General features: G+C 40.0%; 2 protein-coding genes across 2 annotated transcripts in view; both read right to left on the bottom strand.

The window, feature by feature from the left end:
- The window catches only part of LOC108945627 (uncharacterized), a 127736-nt gene that overhangs the window by 21079 nt on the left and 82886 nt on the right, over nt 1–23771 (bottom strand). The window lies entirely within an intron of this gene.
- LOC138899205 (uncharacterized) lies at nt 20875–21447 on the bottom strand. The gene has a single exon (XM_070185343.1). The coding sequence runs from the start codon at nt 21445–21447 to the stop codon at nt 20875–20877; it is 573 nt and encodes a 190-aa protein (XP_070041444.1).

The following is a 23771-nucleotide window of genomic DNA, read 5'->3' as shown; positions in this document are numbered from 1 at the left end:
TTATGTTATTTGTGTCAAAATAACATTTTATATTTTTATAATGCTAAATCATTATTTTTAATCATTTTAGTACATAAATAATATTTTTATTTATTTATTAATCATTTTTTATAAATTATTTTTAAATAAATTTTGCATATTTAAAGAGTAGCCCAGATTTAAACCAATTTTCGGAACAAAATGGCCCAGCACTTTAGCCCAATAGACTCCAAGCCCAAACCAGGCGACCCTTGTAACTAACCCGGTCGTGACCCGCTTAATAACTCGCCCCGCTTCCCCATTCGATCTTGGCCGTTGATCTTAAATGATCAACGGTCCGTAATTAACCTACCCTTTCCTTATATCCCCATTACCCCAAACCTTAGAGACAAATCCCCACCCCGCCGCCTCTGTATCCTCACACGCTCTTATCTCTCAAACCTAAACCCTAGCCGTTCTCACTCAAATCTCAGACCCAATCCGACATTACATGGAAATCATCCATCATTCCTTTCCTTTCTTGCATACACGGAGTTACTTACCATCTTTTGAACGCTACAAGTACCTGTTACTTAATTATTTATGGAAGCTGAGTCGTTGTGTTTGTTTGATTCCGATTATGTATCATCTTCTTGTTTCTGATCTGATACACTAACTATCAGACACCTTGGCTTCGATTCAATGAGATTTTTGCCATTTGTTTTCCTCGTCTAAACTAGGGTTTCCAAGATTTGCCCTAGAACCGATTTTAATTGATTTTGCATGCCATATTTTCCTTATTTTGTGTTTAATTTACTGTATTTTCTTATTTTATGTGTTAATATTTAACTACTATATAAACCCCTCCCCATTCCCTTTTGAGGGAGACCTTTTAATTGTGAGATCCACTAAAATTGAGGCTATTACTCTATTGTTCTTTCATTCTCTGTTCTATACTTTGCTTCTTGGCCGGCTGAAAGCCAAGGCCACCGGAATTCGATTCTTCAACCTTTGTTGGTGCTAGCACTGCCCGGGGTTCATTTGAAGTTCTTGGGAACTTTGGCGCACTAAGATTCTGGGTTCTTGCTCTTTGTTGATATTCAAAATATTGTGGAATTTGTTCTTTCTTATTGTTTGTTCAACTGGTAAGTCTCTTGGCTTTACGATTTTATTCTTTTGTGTTTATGCCCTGCATATTCATGCCTCTGAACTTCATGACTTAATATGTTAGCATTTGAACCTGTTTTGTAATTTGAACTTTCCTAATACTTGAGTTTACCTAATGCTGCCAGTTCTGAGACATGTTTATGCCTAATTTGAATAATTTGGACTCTCTTAAGTTCGTTTAGCTAATGGGTTTTGGGCTACTTCTGTGTGTAACCTTGTTAGTTTTACACTTGTTTTGAACCTCTTTAGTATTTATTTTTACCTAAAGCAGCCAGTTCTGAGATATGTTATTTGTTTATGCCTAATTTGGATAATTTGGACCTCTTAAGTTAGTTTAGCTAATGTATAGGTGTCCGAATATTCACATTTGTTGTTGGGCTTGAATATGCTTTCCTGCTTTGTTCTGAATCCCTGTAATGAATGCCTCACATCTGTAATGTGTTATATCCTGTGACTTGCTCCCCTGTTAATATGTCCCTCAGCATGTCTTTGACTCACTTGATTCCATATCCCTTCAGTGATTACTTGAAACTTTACGATAGTTATCATAATTTGTGTTTCCCTACCATGTTTGATACTGTTTTGTTTCATGATGTGAGTTAACATGCCTTTCTTTTGATACTGGGATGGATACTTAGCATAATTTAGACCTTTAGTCTTTAAACATTTTAAGTTAGTGCCCTACTTACACTTGTTTGGTATTATGCACCTTTGTATGATAATCTTGTTAATCTTGCAAACCTGTTTCTCCCCTAACTCTTTCAATACGTTTTTGCCAATGTGTTATTTTTCTAAGTGTTGAACCTGCTTCTAAGTCTTGTTGACCTTCTTGATTAGATGTTCTGTGTTCTCAACTTTGCTATGTCTTCTTTTAAACTATAAGTGTATTTTCTCAACTTCTGTCCCTTAACCATTGTCCACTCACTCTCATTTGTTACCTATGCTATTACGAACCTATCATTCTTGGTCAGTTGAAAGCCAAGGCCACCAAGACTCTTACTATTGACCTCTCTAGTGTGAGCACTGCTCGGGGTCCATTTGAGACCCTTGTGAACTCTGACACACTAGGACTTGGGGTCTTTTGGCCTCTCTCTTCACTTCTAATACATGAGCTATCTCTGACACTCAATTTTTCCCCCATTCTATCTATTGAAGATGCAAGTTGTTTTGTTTAAATGATTTCTGGGTAACTCGATGTTTGGTCATGTGGTCAATCTGTGGTTGTCTTGTTTTGGCTTGGGTTCCTCTGTGATTTCTGGGTTGTGCTGATGGATATAGTTCCCTATTAATCTGGGTGAGCTAAATTGATGAAGAAAGAGTTTTGATGAAGGCCCAGGAAATGCTGGGTATTTCTTTTGGGCCTATTATAGGTCCACTGTTATTGTTTGTATAATCCCTTGTAATTACATTCATTACTGGGCCTGTAATAACTTTGTAATGAACAATTGGAGGTGTTAGTAAAATAATGGGGGAAACGGGTATACTTAATGTTTGCATGAAAGGGTAGAAAGCATGCTTATAAGATTCATATGATTTACTTGTTATCTAACCTGCTATATATGCTTTTCAATTTCTATGTGCACTGTTAGAAATCATGTCATTAGGAGAATCACACACACACACACACACACACACTACTCGTCTACCATCAAAGCATGAGTTCAAATGCTTCATTTATTTCTATGTCTACTGCTACGTGACGTCAGGCCTATAGGAAGAAAATGCCAATGAACTTTCTTTCAATTCGTTTAACTACAACATATTCATTAGATACCATGCTTATATGACTATACTAGCTTATGTTTTACTTATCCTCGCTTAGAAATCATTTTTATACGACCTTAATTAACCAATTAGCTACTGTTATCATTATCATATTGCTCCGCCTAGATAACATGCTCATAGGGATAAGGTTTTATAAGATCAGGTTTGATGTCAATTGCAAGAGATCCTGCCTATAGGATATTGTCACTCGCTTAATCTTGTTTATGAGATCAACTTATCAAGGTTGGGTTCCCAGAACTGTTTTCATTGTTTAACTATGCCATTATTAGAAATCATGCCTATAGGACAATGTGACTTTTCTAAAACTGGTATCTACAAAACCATCGTTAATAGCTCTAAAAGTTCGTAAATGGTCTACTGCCTTTTCACTAAGAGTAATCATGTTGCTGGAATACAGAATCACGTAGAAACCATGCCTACAAGGCTTAATGGCTTTAATTTGTCTCAAGTTCTGAAATTGCCTAATGCTCAATGCGAAAACCTATTTTGCGTGCATTTATTGTCTAAGTGTGGAGGCTAACTTGAGCCCTTAACTGCTTTTACATGAAGTCCTATGTGTTTTTATATGTCGCCTAGTTTTGACATTTTTGAGCAACCTAAGTAAGGTCTAGAACCACCCAAATAGAGGTCCAATACCTCCTGGATCATAGGTATGGGACGGGTAGTGCACGACTTATAATTGAATTAGAGCGCTTAAGTAAACAACGCTAAACATAGTAATCGGGTTGCAGGAGATGATAGTCTGTGCCCGCTGAATAATATGAGTAATTACCTACCTCAAGGGAGTTGCGAAGTATTATTTATGTTGAACGGGGTGATCCTTTAGGCTAAAAAACTTAGGATCCCCTCTCTTCTTTTTACATTTAGCCGTCTAACATAGATCGTCATAGTTATATCCTTGTAATCCTTATTTCTCATTGTGTTATAATAAAATTCTTTGACCCTTACTCTCTTTGTTTATCTTGCCTAGTTATAATCCACATAGTTTTAAGTTCGGTCGGGACCCATAGTTGTGGACCTCAAAGAGTGCCTAAAACCTTCTCTTTGAGGTAATTTGAGCCCTTACCCGATCTTTGGTGACGTTGATTAGTCAAAATAGAGTTACTTGCAAATAGATGCCCTAACGCACCTTAAAAATTGTTAGGTGGCGACTCTTCTTCTTTTAACACCCTATCTTCCATCCAAAAGAGTTGTCACACGTCAAGGACAGCTTTTCGCGAGAAAACGGGGCGCGACACCAACGACGCTGCACTAGGTAAAACTACCACGAAATCAGTAAACCCTCCTGAGCCCATGCTCATCCACCAGTTGTACAAGTCTGTTCATTCCCCATTGACATCCACTGAAAGTCCGACAACAACAATAAAAACAACAATAACGACCCAGTGTAATCCCACTATTGGGGTCCGGGGAGGGTAGTGTGTACGCAGACCTTACCCCTACCCCGAGGGAGTAGAGAGGCTGTTTCCAAAAGACCATCGGCTCAATAAGACGAAAAGTCCGACAATATATTCCAAACTCGAAGTCATGTTGCATCCAAAAATGATAATCAAGTTTTCACACCCCTTCAAGCAAATTTTTTTCAGTCTTATTAAACCTTCCTCAGTACAGTAGCCACCATCCCAAATGAATTTTATAGACTTAGTCATTGTCCACCATGATTCCCAAATCACTCTAAACTTTTCTCAAGGCATGTGGCTACCCTAGCACAGAATCCATATGCTACTCTGCCACTCCTACTTCGGTGAAACCATCTCCTTTAAGCAACTTCTCGACCTTTGCTTTTCATACTTGATCTGCTAGCAATTCAACCACCGTGAGATACCTCCCGCCATGTCCTTCCTCATCCTTCGCTACCCAAATGTTGCATCAAATCAAAATCCATCTCTGTAGCACCTAAACTAATAAATTGCTTCCAACTCTAAGCCTCCTCGAAGGTCATCTTTCTCGAGCCATCAATATTCAAAACACTGATTCGATTCTGAAACCGCTACACACCGCCATCTCTGACAACCGCTTCTTAGACACTATTTTACCACACCCTGCCCCGAAGGAAAATCAAGAAGACCATAACACCTGCGAGCCTTAATGCGTTCAACAAGGACGACGATACCATATCACAATAGAGAATTCCACCACGCTCAAAATATCAAGTCTCGTTACTCCATCAACCAAAGCCTAAACATCCATAGTTTGATTGCCTCTTCTTCGCTGGAATTAAATGCCGAAGCTCTAAACCATACACTGAAAAATCCTCCTTACGAGTTATTCACTGCCTCGACACATAAACAAGCACCCTACCATCACACTAACAGTGTGCGATAACAACTCATGAACATCATAGCAATCTGTGGATAACCTCAAAATCATAGGCAATACTAATACATGGCTGAAACAACAGAACACCCTTCCACAGGACAATGATAATAACTCATTCGAATACGTAAGGGGATACATCATGCACTACATCTATATTACCACAACAACTTTTTGATGCCCTAATGATAACAAGCAATATCGTGTAAGAGTGAGTGGGAAGGAAATGAAGACAAAAGCCTCGATGGAATCAAATCGCACGATGAGGAATCAAGAAGGGAAGTGCTCCTAACAGCCCTGTAGCCTCTCGAAGATAAGTACAGACGTCTCCATACTGATCCGCAAGACTCTACTAGACTTGCTCATGACTCTTGAGACCCACGTGAACCTAGAACTCTAATACCAAGCAGTCACAATCCAAAATACCCTAAAGGCCGTGATGGCGCACAACATCACTGTCAGGCAATCCAACGGTGAATTATCGACTTAATTACTCATTTTAAAAATTCTGAAGTCATAAATCCCATCAAATAAATAAAATAAACATCGGGTACTCGTAGGAGCCCGTGAATTCTCTTTATAAATTTTTGTATAAAGAATAAATTACAAGGTAAAATAATAATAATTACGTGAACTACAATAATGAACATCCATTAGGAACCCCCAAAACACGATATCACAAGTGCATGAGCATCTACTGAGAAATATAATAAAATACAACATATGTCTGGAATACAAGTTAGACAGGAGAATGTAAATAAATCTGATGGAGACTCTGTATGTTGCGGATCATAAGATAGAATGCAGCTCACCATAAAGTCCCCGCAATAGCCACGCATCTGCGCCCAAAAGACCATCAGAAATATATATATATACATACCTGCGCAAAAATTGCAGCAAGTGTAGCATGACTACATAAATCAACATGTACCCAGTAAGTATCTAGCCTAACCCCTGAGAAGTAGTGACGAGTGGTCGACATCGACACTTATTAGTGGTCCAATAAATCAAGTACAACAGAAAGTAAACAAGTATGAGGCATGGTAAAAACAATGTAAATAAATTTTAGCACATGGTACGATCCTCCTCTTAACAGTAAACACAAGCCCTCAATTATCGGTCACTTCCTCAACCGGAGTGGATATGGAAAATGGTTCCACCAGATAGATCGTCACAACTCAAATCAGGAAAACTCTCGGATATGATGGCTTCCTGCCAAATATTACGCACGACGCTACTGAGGCGAATGACTGATCCGATAAGAGTATTTATAGAAATGTTGAGGCATACGACCCGATCCCAAAATAATGTGTGCACTGCCGAGGGTCGAACGACATGAACCATAGATGCATCTATTATACTATCGAGGTGAACGGCCCGTTCCCATGAGAATATGATACCTAAATGAGTCCTTGACCCTACTCACGAAGATACGTGTGAGTTATGAAATTTAAAGAAGCTCTACAATGAAAACACATAACGCGAGAGGAATTCGTAAATGAGACACAATTTATCCGTGACTAATTAAGTAACTCATCAAATCTTTACAATAACGAGTCTATCACTCTACGCAAGCCTAGTCTCAGGTCGCAACGCGAAATAAGGAAATTATACGAGCAAAAATGACTCAAATAGTACAATTATAGCATGGTGTGAACCTAAGTCTACCCGGACATAATAAGAAATTCTAGCATACGCACGGACACTCGTCACCTCATACGTGCGTAGCTCCCACAAAATGTAGCACATAAGAATATAACACCTATGGGGTAAATTCTCCCACATAGGGTTAGACAAGAGACTTACCTCGTACCGAAGTTCCATAACCGGCTCCAACGCCACTCTAACACCTCAAACCAATGCTCGCCGCCTCAAAACTAGTCAAACATGTGCAAACAAATAAAAATATATTCTAATACTCGTAATAAATCAATTTATAACAATTCCCAACTCCTCTAAAAAAGTCAATAAAGTCAACCCCCAGGCCCACGTACCCGAAACCCAACAAAACTCACAAAATTCGATAACCCATTCAATTGCGAGTCCAACCATACTAGTTTCAGTCAAATCCCACTTTGAATCGACGTTCCAAACTCAAAAATTTACTCTATAAAACTTTAGACAAAAACTCCCAATTTCTCTTTTTAAATCATCAACCAAATGCCAAGAACGAGGATAGATTCATAAAATATAATCAAAACCGAGTAGAGAACACTTACCCCAATCCTTATGGCGAAAATCGCTTAAACAATCGCTTCAATTCAAGCTCTATAGCTCCAAATATGATAAAATGGCCGAAACCCCCCGAAATATAGCTTCTGCCAAGGTATTTGCCCTTTGCGATCGCGGAAAATGCTTCGCGATCATGAAACACAACTTTTCTCAGCTCAAAATTGCCCTTCGCGATAGCGGAAAACCAATCGCGATCGCGGCGAACAAGCTGCCCAACTCCTCCAGACATCCTCTAGTATAATGAGCATAACGTTTTATACATAACTCCAAATGACAAATGGGTTGACTTTCTGAAAACTAGACACCAAGGGCTACAATTTTTAGTCTTGGATTATCTCTAAATTCCTTATAGATTACAAGATATGAGCTTCCAAAGTCAGCCCTGTGCAGCAGAAATTTCTTCTTTGTGAACGCGAATCTGCCTCCGCGAACGCGATTCACAGACCCCTTTCTCCCATTTTGCTCTTTGCGAACGCGATCCAATGTCCGCGATCGTGATGCAAACTGATGTAGCCAAAAACCAGCAATTAAAAATGACCTAGAAATGGTCCGAAATTACCCCGAAACTCACCCGAGCCCCTCGGGACCTTGTTCGAACATACCAACAAGTCCCAATACCTTATACAAACTTATCCAAAGGCTCGAAATGCCACAAATAATATAAAAATAATGAATCGACGATAAAAATCTTTCTTTCAACTTTTAAACTTCGACGAACGCGTCCGAATCATATCAAAATATTTCGGAATGACGCCAAACTTACGCACAAATCACAAATCACGATACGAACCTATTCCAAGGCTTGGAACCCCAAACGAATATCGATATCACCAAAGTCTACCTCAAACCAAACTTAGGAAATTCTAAAATCTTCAAAATGCCAACTTTTTACAATAAGCACCGAAATACTCCGGGACTACACGATACTCAACCCGAATATACGCCCAAGTCCGAAATCATCATACGAACCTATTGGAACCTTCAAATCCCGATTCCGAGGTTGTTTACTCAGAAGTCAAACCCTGGTCAACTCTTCCAACTTAAAGCTTCCGAATTTAGAATTTTCTTTCCAAATCAGCTCTGAACTTCCCAAAATTCAATGCCGACCGCACGTACAAGTCATAATACCTAAAGTGAAGCTACTCAAGGCCTCAAACCGCTGAACGACGCGCTATAGCTTAAAACGACCGATCAAGTCGTTACAATGTTGGAGAGAATAACAGAAACCAACACGTTATGTAGATACGTTTTCTTAGTTGATAAAAAACTAGGTTTTGTTTCATCCCTTTCATATCTCCTGAGAGGTGTAGTTTTCTGAGCGGTGGACACATTGAACTTTTTGTCCCTCCAGTACACGGGTGCATTTTTGCACAAAAACTAGTATCATTTTGTGTAAGTTATTATCTAAAATGATGTAGATATTTATAAGTGAAATAACTCAAAAAATGTTAGCTGATAATTTCATCAAGTTGAGTGACAATTTAAGAAATTAACTCTTCAAACCTCTTTTCAAAAAGAAAAAGGAATTGTATTTATTTTTCTCTTTTGCTCTCTTCCTTTCCTCTCTCGTAGTTATTGTTTCTTTTAACTCTACATAATTGATTTTTTTGTGTGTGGTAAATATGAGATTTTATTTATGCTACGTAGTATCATTACATAAATTAGATGTCTCGTTTGATCATTGTTCCTAAAACTAGAATAGTTATTTGCAACATAACATGACATAGTAGCGTGCTTCTTTAAGCACATAGATTTTCAAAGGTAGACATATTGTTACAAATATCTTCAGATAAATTTTTCATAGAAAAAGACCTCGACTTGCCTGCTAGGATAGCTGCCTTCGTGAAGCAAGGTGGAGCTACAAAATGGAGTTTCATATCTGCTTTGTCCAACTTTGATCCTTTTGTTGGGATAAGATGTGTCATTGTGTTCCCTTCCCTAAATGTATGTCGAACTACTGGGTTTTGTAGGACTTGCATTAACAACCCGCAGTCATGTAAGATAGAGTTATCAATAGGAAAATTACTTATTTTCTATTAGTAAAAGGACCTCTCTCGAGTCGGTTTCAATCTCCAACGACAGTATTTATTGATCCAGTGCTAGCTGAAGACTAAATTTAAGTGTAAGGAGTTCAACATGAGTGCAACGTCCTCGGCCTCTACCCCGGCCACGCCTCTCGCAGCTCTAGTAGGTTGCGCGATTGTTTGGTCATCTGATCCAGCTGTACGTGTCTTCACCATCTGTGAGAGAATAGAAAGACAGAAGTTTAGAATTCGGAAGTCAACAATTTCGTACGACAAGGAATCAAAGAAGTGTAGCTTTTCCTAACAGTTCCATAGCCTCCCGAAGATAAGTACGGAGGTCTCCGTACTGATCCGCGAGACTCTATTAAACCTGCTGGTGACTCATAATACCTATAAACCTAGAGCTCTGATACGAACTTGTCATGACCCCAATTTTCCCCGTTAGGATGTCGTGACAGCACCTAGTCTTTAAGACTAGGTAAGCCTAACAAGCACGCAGAATAACTGAAATAATAATCTAATAGCTCAAAACGTCAACAACTATATAAAGTAAACACTGCAACTCAAAGTATATACAACTCCCAAAACCCGGTAAGAAATAAGTCACAAGTTCTAGATACAAAGTTGCACAATCCTATACATCACTCTCTATCAAGAACATAAAGAAACAAGGAAAAGACGGGATAGAAGGGGACTCTGAGGCTTGCGGACACGGGCAAGTGTACCTTGTCTCCAAGCAGCAACGCAACACTCTTATATCGAGGCTGATAGAATGTACCTGGATCTGCACAAAATATGTGCAGAAGCGTAGTATGAGTACACCATAACGGTACCCAATAAGTATCAAGCCTAACCTCAGTAAAGTAGTGACGAGATCATGTCAGGGCCCTACTGGAGATAATAAGAACAAGGCAGAAGATATAATGATATAATGAGAATGATAGGGAAATGAAATAATTAAGAATTTACGGAAAACAGCAACACGGAATCAAGAAACAACAAATACAACACGAAAGGAAACAAGAATTTTACATGTTAAGGAAAACAAGAATCAAACAATACAGCAAACAAAGAACATCAACAGGGCACTCCCGAGGTACCGCCTCGTAGTCCCAAATCGTAAAAATAAATCACAGTCTTTCCTTATATCACCGCGAGAGCCTTTATATTTGTTTATTTTTTGAAAATTATTTTCTCAAAATATTATCCCGCGTTTAGCCCTCCTTATCGCACCGCATGGCTTCTAGTAGTTCCCCTAGTAGCCACGCGTATCAAGCCCACCTTATCTCACCGTATGCGTTTTAACACCCAGATCTTATACCACCACACACCTATCAATAATCACAATGGCATGATAGAAACCTCATGCAAACAATAAAAACCGCATGGCAGAAATCTTGTGCAATAATAACAATGGCACAATAGAAACCTCGTGCAAACAACCAAACAATCACCTCAACAATAACACGAAAGCCAAAACGCAACAGCTGAATAAATGATATTCCAAGGATGGCAATTTCAAGTAAAGAATTCTCACAGTTAAGTAATGAATACGGAAATCAAGAAAGGCAAGTAATTCAACTAAACATGTGATACAAGTTGCATATAGGAGATAAGACAAGTAGACATGTGAAATTTGTCTAAACATGATAACTATAACATGCTAAAGTAACTCAATTAAGGCACAGAAAGGAAACTACGTAGCAAAAACCGGAATTTCAATATTTAGCCCGTGTACGCACTCATCACCTTGAGTACACGGCCTTCACATATCACAAATTGTCACCAAAATACCAAATCCTAAGGGAAATTTCCCCCCACACAAGGTTTGACAAGTAACTTACCTCAAACCACGTTCAATCAATCAATAAGAAGGTCTTTTCCTCGATTTTCCGACTCTGAACGGCTCAAATATAGCTAAAACCAGTTACATACTATAAATATAACTGTAGAAAACTAATCTAAATAATGAAAATATGATTTTTGCAGAGAAATGGAAAATCGCCCCAAAACGTCGACTTGGGCCCACGTCTCGGAACCTGACCAAAATTATAAAATCTGAACACCCATTCGATATTGAGTCCAACCATATAAGAATTACCCAAATTCGAACTCATTTAACCCTTTTAAACTCAAGAATTCTGTTTAAGAACTTTTACACCTTTTCCCAAAATTTTCAACCAAAATCCTTAATTAAATGAAGAAATCAATAATATATTAGTGGAATTCAGACAAAAAACGAGCTAGGAACTCTTACCCCAATAATTTCTCTAAACATTCCTCAAAATATCGCCTTAATCCGAGCTCTATATCTCAAAATATGAAGAAAATGACAAACCCTCGATTTTAACCTCTCTGCCCAGCACTTTCCGCATTTGCGGACAAAGATTCGTACCTGCGCTCTCACTTTTGCGAGTAAAATCTCGCATCTGCAGCCCTCACTTAGCAGCCCAGCTTTTGCACCTGCAAGCTTCCCATCGCATCTGCGATGCCACAAAAGCGCCACATGAAACGCAAAAACGAAGTCAACTGGAGCCTTGGACTCGCACCTGTGATAGGCGTACCGCAGATGCGGCCACACACCTGCGTTAATAATTACGCAGAAGCGGAACTGCAGCCCAGGTCCAACATCGCAACAATGACTGTACTAACACAGAAGCGGCTCTGCACCTACACTCCAAAATGCGCAGGTGCGACGCACCAGAACCAACCCAGCATCAGCAATCCTCTAAGTCCAAAATAATTATACGATAACGATTCGAATCACACCCGAGGCCCCCGGGACTAGGGGTGTCAATGGATATTTAAAAATGGACTAAACTGACCGAACCGTACCGCACCAAACCGATTTTTAGGTTTCTTTTAATAAAATCGCATATTTTTATATAAATCTATAACCATACCAATAATTAGGATAGATTTTTTATTTTATGAAAATAAACCGAAAAAATACCGAACCGTACCGAATAAATTTACATGAAAAAAATTTATTTATATATTAAGTTTGAAAATAATAAAGCATTAAATTTTTCCTTGGGCCTTGTAATTATGAAAACGGTTATAAGGCAACAAGTATTTAAATTTCAAATCCTATTTCCCAAACCTATTATACTACTCCTGTTGAAAGTAAACTATTTCCAACATATTCACTAGCAAGACACAATATATTCTAGCGATTATGAGTAGCAAACTATAATGTATTGAATATGTTTCCTTTCGTATAATTTAAATTTATATTTTCGAATATTTATTCTTCTATAGACTGTATTCTTAAGTCCCAACTTGCTTAATATCTTTCCACTCATATCATTTATTCTTGAGTCCCGGTTTTGCTAAGTCCTATAAAAGTACGTATGTTATTGCATTCTGTTTCTACTAGTGACTTTTAAATGACATTTTAAAAAAATACCGAAAATTAACCGAACTGTATCGATACCGAAGAGAAACCGACATGATTGGTATGGTTTCTAAAAGTCTAATTTTGGTTATACATAATAAAATAACCGAAAAATTAATATGGTACAAATTTTATAAAATAACCTGCCGAACCGGACCATTGACACCCCTAGCCGGGACCTCAACCAAATATACCAACAAGTTCTAAAACATCATACGAACTTAGTCGAGCCTTCAGATCACATCAAAAAAATGCTAAAACCACGAATTGCGCATCGATTCAAGCCTAATGAACTTTTGAACTTCTAACTTCCACATTTGATGCTGAAATCTATCAAATCAAGTCCGATTGACCTCAATTTTTGCACACAAGTCCTAAATGACATACAGACCTATTCCAACTTCTGGAATCGAAATCCGACCCTGATATCAAAAAGTCCACTCCCGGTCAAACTTCTCAAAATTCCACCAATTTCCAACTTTCGCCAATTAACGCCGAAACGACCTACGGACCTCCAAATCAACGTCCGGACACGCTCCTAAGACCAAAATTATCATACGGAGCTATTGGAATGGTCAAAACTCCATTCCGGACTCGTCTTCATACTAGTCAAACTACGGTCAACTCCTACGACTTAAACTTCCAATTTAGGGACTATGTGTCCCATTACACTCCGAAACTCTCCCGAACCCAACACCAGGCATCCCGACAAGTCACGTAACCAAAAAATAAAATAGAGGGAGCAATAAATAGGGGATCGGGGCTAATACTCTCAAAACGACCGGCCGGGTCATTACAATTTATTTTACATAAACAATATTCTCTAATGTTTGACTGGAACATATTTTGATTTAGTTTCCTGGAAATTCAAGCTAACTTTTTACAATTTCTTTTCCTCACTATTCAAGTTTTAAATCATGTTAATTTCTTTTACTTCCATGGTTATACAAAGTGAATTGGATCTAAACATTCTCGGCCATTAAGTTACAACTTCTAAGTTATTAAATTTGATTCCTAATCAACAAATTATAGCAATGGGCCAAATATACGATTTATAATTATGCTAACAATAATCAAATTTTTTTTCCGGTCTAATAATGCATTTATTGATTTTAATTTCCTAATCGACGAAGTTTTGAATTTTACTGACTGATATACAATTGAATTTAACCTGTATACAACAATAATGTGATATACAATATATCACACTACAATTGTTAAGTCAATATCATACTTCTGGAGAACAGGGGGAAAATCACAAAGTAAGATCCAACATTGTTTCCGTGAGGCTAATCAAGTAGCATATGCTCTTGCTAAATGAGCATTGAGGAGAATGAATCAATTTTCCTCAATCCTAAGGATCTGCCCAGGTGTGCCGCTGGACCTATTTGATGGACAAGACTCAAATGGCTTCAGTAAGGCATAAGAAACGGAGGAACATATTGTCATAATTGTTTTTGTTTTTGGCACATGTTTGTCTTGGATAAATTGGATGTACAAGGGTACTAATCTTGTATAGGATCATAGAAGTGTTTATTACTTTCATGACCCGGAAATCCCACCCTCGGTCATGCTATGGCACCAAATATTTCACTTGCTAAGCAAGCCAACGTAAGAATAATTTATCCATTTTTAACAGTTAAATAAGAAACTGAAATAAATTATGAAGTAAGGAGCGGAAAACATAACAACTGAAATCTCTACTATAGCCAGAAACTGATTTCACAAGTGCACGAGCTACTAAAATACTACAGATAAAGGTCAGAATAAAAGTAAAGTTGTTTGAAAGGAAAATACACAACTAAGATAAAGTGGGAGGGGACTTCAGGGCTTCGAACTCCGAGTAGCTGTAGCTCAAGTCTCCCCGTTGATAGTCAACCCGAGCACGCTACTGACCGCCGCTGGGACCGACTCCAAAATCTGCACAAAAAGTGCAGAGTGTAGTATGAGTACAACCGACCCCATGTACTCTGTAAGTGCCGAGCCTAACCTCGACGAAGTAGTGACGAGGCTAAGGCGGGTTACTTATAATATAACCTGTACGCAGTATAAAATAATGATAGGAAAGGAAAATACAGAAACAAAATAAGGCAGTTAACCTAACTCAATCCTCTACGAAACCCAATGAATGCCAGAAATACCAATCCTTAGAGTTTCATATGAATGTAGCGAAGCCAACACAACACAAAAAGGAATAGAACACATAATCTATTGCGGCGCGCAACCCTATCCCACCGTACAACACAATCCTCCCTTATTCCACCATATAAATATCAATAATAATAAATAAATATATGTTGCGGCGCAACCCGATCCCACCATATAATCAGAATCAATATCATAATTTACCCTTATTTCACCATATCAATCCACCCTTATTTCACCTATTGCGGCATGCAACCCGATCGCACCGTATAAATTTAAATTCACCCTTATTTCACCTATTGTGGCGTGCAACCCGATCCCACTATACAATATGAATAAATCGATAAGTGCATTTAATTTAACAATTTAAATCACAAGAGTCCTCTATGATTAATGGATATGAAGTGGATTTAGAAAGGGAATCTCGTCTCAAATTAAGAATCTACCGTAATGAATACTAAACAGCAAGACAGTTCAAGCAAATGACAACTAAGGGTACAAATAAGTCATTTCAAGAAGTTGCAGTAAATCATGGAAGCACGAGAAAATCTAACATTCTTAACATGAGAATAATAAGTGACAAGTAGCAAATAAGGCATGTGAAGCAATTAAAACATGTAACAGTTAAGGCATGTAATGAAATAATTCATGAAATGCAGGACAAAAAGGGAAATAAGTATTTTGGCGACGTATATACACTCGTCACCTCATATATACGCTGCAACATATGAATTTCACATAGCACATAACTCAAGGGTTGTTAATTCTCTCAAATCAAGGTTAAACCCGACACTTAGCTCACTCCGCAATCAACTCAAAATTCAATCATGGTCTTGCCTTTTGAACAAGCCTCTAAACCAACCAGATCTTGCAAATTATTAACCAAACGATTCAAATTAAGCTTTAGAAACTACTCACGAATGAAAGGGGTTCAATTTAGATCATTATTGAAAAGTCAACAAAAGTCAACTCCCAGGTCCTCTTGGTCAAAACCCGAGGTTCGGACCTAAACTCGATCACCCATTCACCCCAGTCCCGGTTATGCAATTTGTTTCGAAATCCGACCTCAATTCGAGGTCTAAATTCTAATTTTAAAAATATTCATAATTCAACCTAAATCCCCAATTTCTACCATGAAAGTCCTAAATTTAAGGTTGAAATCTTATGAAATGTAGTGGGTAATTGAAAGAAAGTAGGTTAGAATCACTTACCAATGAATTGAGAAAGAAAAGTTCTTGGAAAAATAGCCTCTAGGTGTTTAAGGTTGAGAATTTGAGAGAATGAGCTAAAATCCCGTATATCTCAGCTTTTGACCAGGCGCAGATGTCGTAATTGCGAACCCCGCAAATGCAAGACATACTTTGCAAATGCGAAGAAGCTCCATCTATGTTATCATCACATTTGCGATGATTTGTTCAAAAATGCGAACTATGGTCCTTCGCAAATGCGACCATTTTGATTGCAAATGTGACCTCATCTGACCTAACCCCTCTTCGCAAATGCCAAGATTTTCTTCGCAATTGCTCACATGACAGTAATTTGGTTTTTTGCAAATGCAAATACTGACCTCGTAGTTGCGAGGTCATAGACCTGCACCGGAACATATTTTCCACCAGCAATTTTCTAAGTTTAAAACCACTTAAGCCTATCCGAAACTCACCCGAGTCCCCGGGGCTCCAAACCAAATATGTACACAAGTCCAAAAATATAATACGAATTCGTTCGCGGGAACAAAATACTAAAATAATATCTAAAACTACGAATCGGACACCAAGCGAATGAAATTTTTAATAAAACTTAAGAACTTTCATTTTAACAACCAGACGTCCGAATCACGTCAAATCAACTCCGCTTTACACCAAATTTTGCAGACAAGTCATAATTACAGTAATGAACCTATACCAATCTCCGAAATCAAAATCCGGATCCAGTAGCAATAAAGTCAAACTGCGGTCAAATTTATAAATTCTTTAAACCTTTAAACTTCAATTTTTCAATAAATTACGATAACTCGAGCTAGGGACCTCCGTATTCGATTCTAGGTGTACGCCTAAGTCCCAAATCATGATACAGACCCATAAGGACAGTCAAAATATAGATCCGGGTCCGTTTCCTTAAAACATTGGTCGAAGTCAGCTGAAATAAATTTTTAAGGCACGAATTCATATTTTAATCAATTTTTCACATAAGAGCCTTCCAGAAAAAGACATGGATTGCGCACACAAATCGAGAAAGGCTAAAAGGAACTATTTAAGGTTTTGAAACACAGAATTAAGGGTTAGAAATCTAGATGACCTATCGGGTCATCACATTCTCCACCTCTAAAACAAACATTTATCCTCGAATGGACATAGAAAAGTACCTAAACTGGTGAAAAGGTGTGGATATCTACTTTGCATGTCCGACTCGGACTCCCAGATGGCTGCCTTGATCGGCTGACCTCTCCACTACACTCGAACTGAAGGATAACTCTTTGATCTCAATCGTCGGACCTTCCGGGCTAGAATAGCCATATGCTCCTCCTCATAAGTCAAATCCTTGTCCAATTGGACTAAGCTGAAATCTATCACATGGGACGGATCACCGTGATACTTCCGGAGCATGGACACATGGACCACCAGATGGACTGCTGATAAACTAGGTGGCAATGCGAGCCTGTAGGCCACCTTACCTACTCTCTCAAGAATCTCAAAGGGCCCGATATACCTAAGGCTCAACTTGCCCTTCTTTCCGAACCTCATCACTCCCTTAATGGGTGAAACTCGGTACAACACCCTCTCTCCGACCATGAATGCAACATCATGAATTCTATGGTTGGCATAACTCTTCTGCCTAGACTGAGAAGTGCGAAGTCGATCCTGAATAATCTTTACCTTATCCAAGGAATCCTGTACCAAATCTGTACCCAACAACGGAGCCTCCCCCAACTTGAACCATCCAACTGGAAAACGGTGCCGCCTCCATTATAACGCCTCATAGGGAGCCATCTGAATGCTCGACTGGTAGTTGTTGTTGTAGGCAAACTCCGCAAGTGGCAAGAACTGGTCCCAAGGACCCCCAAAATCCATAACACAAGTGCGAAGCATATCCTTTATTATCTGAATAGTGCGCTTGGACTGTCCGTCTGTCTGGGGATGAAATGTTGTGCTCAACTCAACCTGTATGCCCAACTTATGTTGTACTGCCCTCTAGAAGTGCAAGGTGAACTGCGTACCTCGATCAAAAATGATAGACATGGGCACACCGTGAAGACGGACGATCTCGCAGATGTAGATCTCAGCTAACCGCTCTGAAGAATAGGTAACTGCCACTAGAATGAAATGTGCTGACTTGGTCAACCTGTCCACAATGACCCATACAACGTCAAACTTCCTATGAGTCCGTGGGAGTCCAACAACAAAATCCATAGTGATATGCTCCCACTTCCACTTAGGAATCTCTAACTTCTTCATCCTTCTCCACCAATAATGCTGTCGCAAGTCCTAATACATCTTTGTGGCATCTGTATGAATAGAATACAAGGAAATGTGGGCATCCTCAAGGATCAACTCATGAAGTCCATCCACATTGGGCACACAAATACAACCCTGCATCCTCAAAACCCATCATCTCCCACAGTAACCTACTTGGCACTGTAGTGCTGCACCGTGTCCCTAAAAGACCGAGAGACTGTACAGGCTAAAACACGACTGGGCTCTGAAATATCTAACCTCACAAACTGATTGGCAAAAGCCTGAACATCTGATGCAAGCAATCTCTCTCCAACTGGAATGTACGCAAGGCTGCATGTACTCACTGCCTTTCTACTCAAGGCATCGGCCACCACATTGGCCTTCTCGAGGTGATACAAAATGGTGATATCATAGTCGTTCAACAGCTCCAACCACCTCCTCTACCTCAAGTTGAGATCCTTTTTCTTGAACAAATACTGTAAACTCCGATGATCCGTAAATACCTCGCATGACACACCGTAAAGATAGTGCCTCCAAATCTTCAGCGCATGAACAATGGCTGCCAACTCTAAGTCATGAACATGGCAATTCTTCTCATGAACCTTGAAATGCCACGATGCATATACAATCACCCTGCCATCCTGCATCAATACCGCTCCGAGCCCAATACGAGATGCATCACAATACACCGTGTAAGATCCTGAATTAGTGGGCAACACCAACACTGGCGCCGTAGTCAAAGCAGTCTTGAGCTTCTGAAAGCTCAACTCATACTCGTCCGACCATCTGAATGGGGTACCTTTCTAGGTCAACCTGGTCAGTGGGGCTGCTATGGATGAAAACTCCTCCATGAACCGGTGGTAATAACCTGCCAAACCCATGAAACTCTGGATCTCTGTAGCTGAAGTAAGTCTAGGCCAGTTCTGAATTGCCTCAATCTTCTTAGGATCCACTTTTAGGCCCTCGCCAATACAACATGCCCCAAGAAGGTGACTAAGTCTAACCAAAACTCATACTTTGAAAACTTGGCATATAACTGACTATCTCTCAGAGTCTGAAGTATAATCCGAAGATGCTGCTCGTGCTCCTCTCGACTGCTGGAGTAGATCAAGATGTCATCAATGAATATAATCACAAAAGAATCCAAATAGGGTTTGAACACCCGGTTCATCAAATCCATAAATGCAGCTGGGGCATTTATCAACCCAAATGACATAACTAGAAATTGATAATGCCCGTACCGAGTCTGAAAAACCGTCTTAGGGACGTCGGAGGCCCTAATCCTCAACTGATGGTAGCCAGACCTCAAATCAATCTTCAAAAATACTTTGGCACCCTGAAGCTGATCAAATAAGTCATCAATCCTCGACAATGGATAATTGTTATTGATAGTGACTTTGTTCAACTGCTGATAGTCTATACACATCCTCATAGACCCATCCTTCTTATTCACGAACAACATAGGCGCACCCCAGGGCAACACACTAGGTCTAATAAAGCCCTTATCAAGCAAATCTTGCAACTGTTGCTTCAACTCCGGCTGGGCCATAAAGTATAGTGGAATAGAAATGGACTGAGTGCCCGGAGTCAAATCAATACAGAAATCAATATCCCTATCGGGTGGCATCCCAGGCAAGTCTACAGGAAACACCTTTGGAAACTCATAAATAACTGGCACTAAATCCATGGATGGAACCTCCGCTCTAGAATCACGAACATAGGCCAAATAGGCTAAGCACCCCTTCTCGACCATACATCGAGCCTACACATAAGAAATAACTCTACTGGTAGAGTGGCTAGGAGTCCCCCCTCAACTCTAATCAAGGTAACCCCGACATGGCTAAGGTCACCGTCTTGGCGTGACAGTGCAATATAGCATGATAAGGTGATAGCCAATCCATACCCAAAATGACATCAAAATCTACCATATCAAGAAGTAGAAGGTCTACACTAGTCTCAAGACCCCCAATAGTAACCACACATGAGTGATAGACATGATCTACGATATAGAATCTCCCACAGGTAAGGACACATATAAAGGAACACTCAAAGAATCGCAAGTCACAACCAGATATGCAGCAAAATAGGATGACACATAGGAGTAAGTAGATCCCATATCAAATAGAATTGAAGCATCTCTATGGAAAACAGGAACAATACTTATGATAACGGTGCCAGATGACTCGTTCTCAGGCCTAGCAGGGAAAGAATAACATCGGGGTTTCCCCCCCACTTTAAACTACATCTCTGGGATAACCTCTAGCGGGATGGACTCCACCTCTAATGGCCTGACCTCCACCTCTAACGGCCTGACCCCACCTCTAGCTGCCTGACCCCTGCCCCTAACTGGCTAAGCGGGCGGTGGAGCAACCGGTGCCGGAACCATGTCACGAGAAATTTACTGTGGCATGCCACCTAATAACCTCGGACATGACCTGCGGATGTGCCCAAAACCACCACACTCAAAACACCCATCCTGTTGCTGTGGTTGCTGAAACTGAAGCTGACCTAAACGGGCCATATAACCACGGTGATAGCTCTGTATCGGTGGTGCACTTATAGGAGCTGATGGTGCGCTATAGGCTGGCTTCCCAGAATAAGGAACATAAGGACCACGACCCCTAGAAGCAATGTGAGATGCCTGAAGCACTGAATGAAATGGCTTAGGAGGATGACCTCTACAAAAAGCACCCCTTCCTCCAGATGAGGCACCACTGAAACCACCGGAATGATGGGGCCTTTTATCTAATACCGGCCCTCTCTCCTGAGCACGAACTAACTCAATACGTCTGGCAATATCAACGACCGTCTGGAAGGAAATATCACTCCCTGTCTCTTTGGCTATCTGAAGCCTGAGAGTATAAGTGAGCCCATCAATAAATCTCCTCACCCGCTCCTTCTCAGTAGGAAGTAGGATAGTGGCATGGCGAGCTATGTCCACAAATCGAGTCTTGTACAGGGTGACAGTCATACTACCCTGCTAGAGATGCTCAATCTGCTTGCGGTAATCCTCCCTTAGTGTGACAGGGAGGAACTTCTCTAGAAATAGCTGTGAGAACTGATACCAAGTAAGTGCAGGTGACCCAGCTAGTCCGGTCAACATATAATCTCTCCACCACCTCTTGGCGGAACCCATCATCTGAAACACAGCAAAATCAATCCCATTGGTCCCAACTATACCCATGTTCTGCATCATTTTGTGGCAGCGGTCAAGATAATCCCGTGGGTCCTTAGAACGTGCGCCACTAAAGTGAATCAGAAAGAGCATAGTAAACTTGTCCAATCTCAATAAAGCCTTAGAAAACATGGCGGACCTATCACCGACCTGTACCTGAACAACTGGCTGAACTACTTCAACTATCGGGGCAGCTGGAGTTTGATACTGGGGAGCTATCTTCTCTAGGGTGTGAGTAGTGGGAGTCTGTGCACTTTCCCCAGCCCGAGAGACAGCTGGTGCCACCGGAAAAGTACTGGTCTGGGACACACACTCCATAAGGCCCACCAAACGGACCAGAGTGTCCTGCAGTACTGGAGTGGCTATGAACTCCTCTGGGACCTGAGTTAGTCCAACAGGTACAGTCTGAGCTGGAACCTCCTCATCGAAATCTACTTGAGGCTCCACTCCCGGTGCTGCTGCTCGAGCTCTAGGCTGAGCTCTACCTCTGCGTCGACCTCGACCTCTGCCCCTAGTTATAGCTTCCATAGGAGGCTCCGGCTCTTGTTCGATGGTAGATGTAGTGCATGTTCTCGCCATCTGTGAGAGAAAAAGAATAGAAAGGTTCAGTCATCAATGATAGAATAAAATTGCACGATAGAGTAAGAAGAAATGACATGTTTCCTAAAATCCATAGCCTCCGGAAGATAAGTACAGACGTCCCCGTACCGATCCTCCAGACTCTACTAAGCTTGCTCGTGACTCGTGAGACCTAGGAAACTAGTGATCTGTTACCAACTTGTCACGACCTGAAAATACAACCTTCAGGACCGTGATGACGCATAATATTTCACTTGCTAGGCAAGCCAACGTTAGAATAATTTATCAATTTTTAACAGTTCAACTTAAATAATAAATAAGAAACCAAAATAATTGAAATACATTCTGAAGTAAGGAGCGGAATATATAACAACTGAAATCTCTACTACAGCCCGAATCTGGTATGACAAGTACACGAGCTACTAGAATACTACAGATAAAGGTCTGAATAAAAGTAAAGTTGTTTGAAAGGAAATTACACAGCTAAGATAATGTGGGAGGGGACTTTAGGGCTACGAACGCCGTGAAGCTTTACCTCAAGTCTCCCCGCTGATAGTCAACCCGAGCACGCTACTGACCGCCGCTGGGGCCGACTCCAAAATTTGCACAAGAAGTATAGAGTGTAGTATGAGTACAAACGATGTACTCTATAAGTGTCGAGCCTAACCTCGACGATCTAGTGGCGAGGCTAAGGCGGGTCACTTATAATATAACCTGTATGCAGTATAAAGTAATGACAGGAAAGGAAAATACGGAAATGAAATAAGACAGTTAACTTAAGAAAATAACTCAATCCTCTACGAAACCTAGTGAACGCCAGAAATACCAGTTCTTAGACTCTCATATGAAAGTATCGAAGCTAACACAACACAATAAGGAATAGAACATATAATCTGTTGCAGCGCGCAACCTGATCCCACAGTACAACACAATCCTCCCTTATTCCACCATATAAATATCAATAATAATAAATAAATATATGTTGTGGCGCACAACCCGATCCTACCATATAATCAGAATCAATATCATAATTCACCTTATTTCACCATATCAATCCACCCTTATTTCACCTGTTGCGGAGCGCAACCCGATCCCACCATATCAATATAAATTCACCCTTATTTCACCATATTAATCCACCCTTATTTCACCTGTTATGGCGCGCAACCCGATCCCACTGTACAATATAAATAAATTGATAAGTGCATTTAATTTAACAATTTAAATCACAAGAGTCCTCTATGATTATTGGATATGAAGCGGAAACAGGAAGGGAATCTGTAACGACCCGACTGGTCGTTTCGAGAGTTATAACCCCGTTTCCTCCATTTCTACTTCTTTTTGTGCTCTTCAGCTATATTATGATATGTTAGGTTAGTTGGTTTGGGTCCGGAGTGGTTTTCGGAGTGAATTGAGATACTTAGTCTCCTTATTAGAAGCTTAAGTTAGAAAAATCATCTGGATGTTGAATTATGTGTAAACGATCTCGGATTTGAATTTTGATGGTTCCGTTAGCTCCGTTAGGGGATTTTGGACTTAGG

Source organism: Nicotiana tomentosiformis, chromosome 9, assembly GCF_000390325.3.
Source record: "Nicotiana tomentosiformis chromosome 9, ASM39032v3, whole genome shotgun sequence".
NCBI lineage: Eukaryota > Viridiplantae > Streptophyta > Magnoliopsida > Solanales > Solanaceae > Nicotiana > Nicotiana tomentosiformis.
The sequence above is the reverse complement of the archived record's forward strand: the minus strand, read 5'-3'. Positions and strand labels throughout refer to the sequence as shown.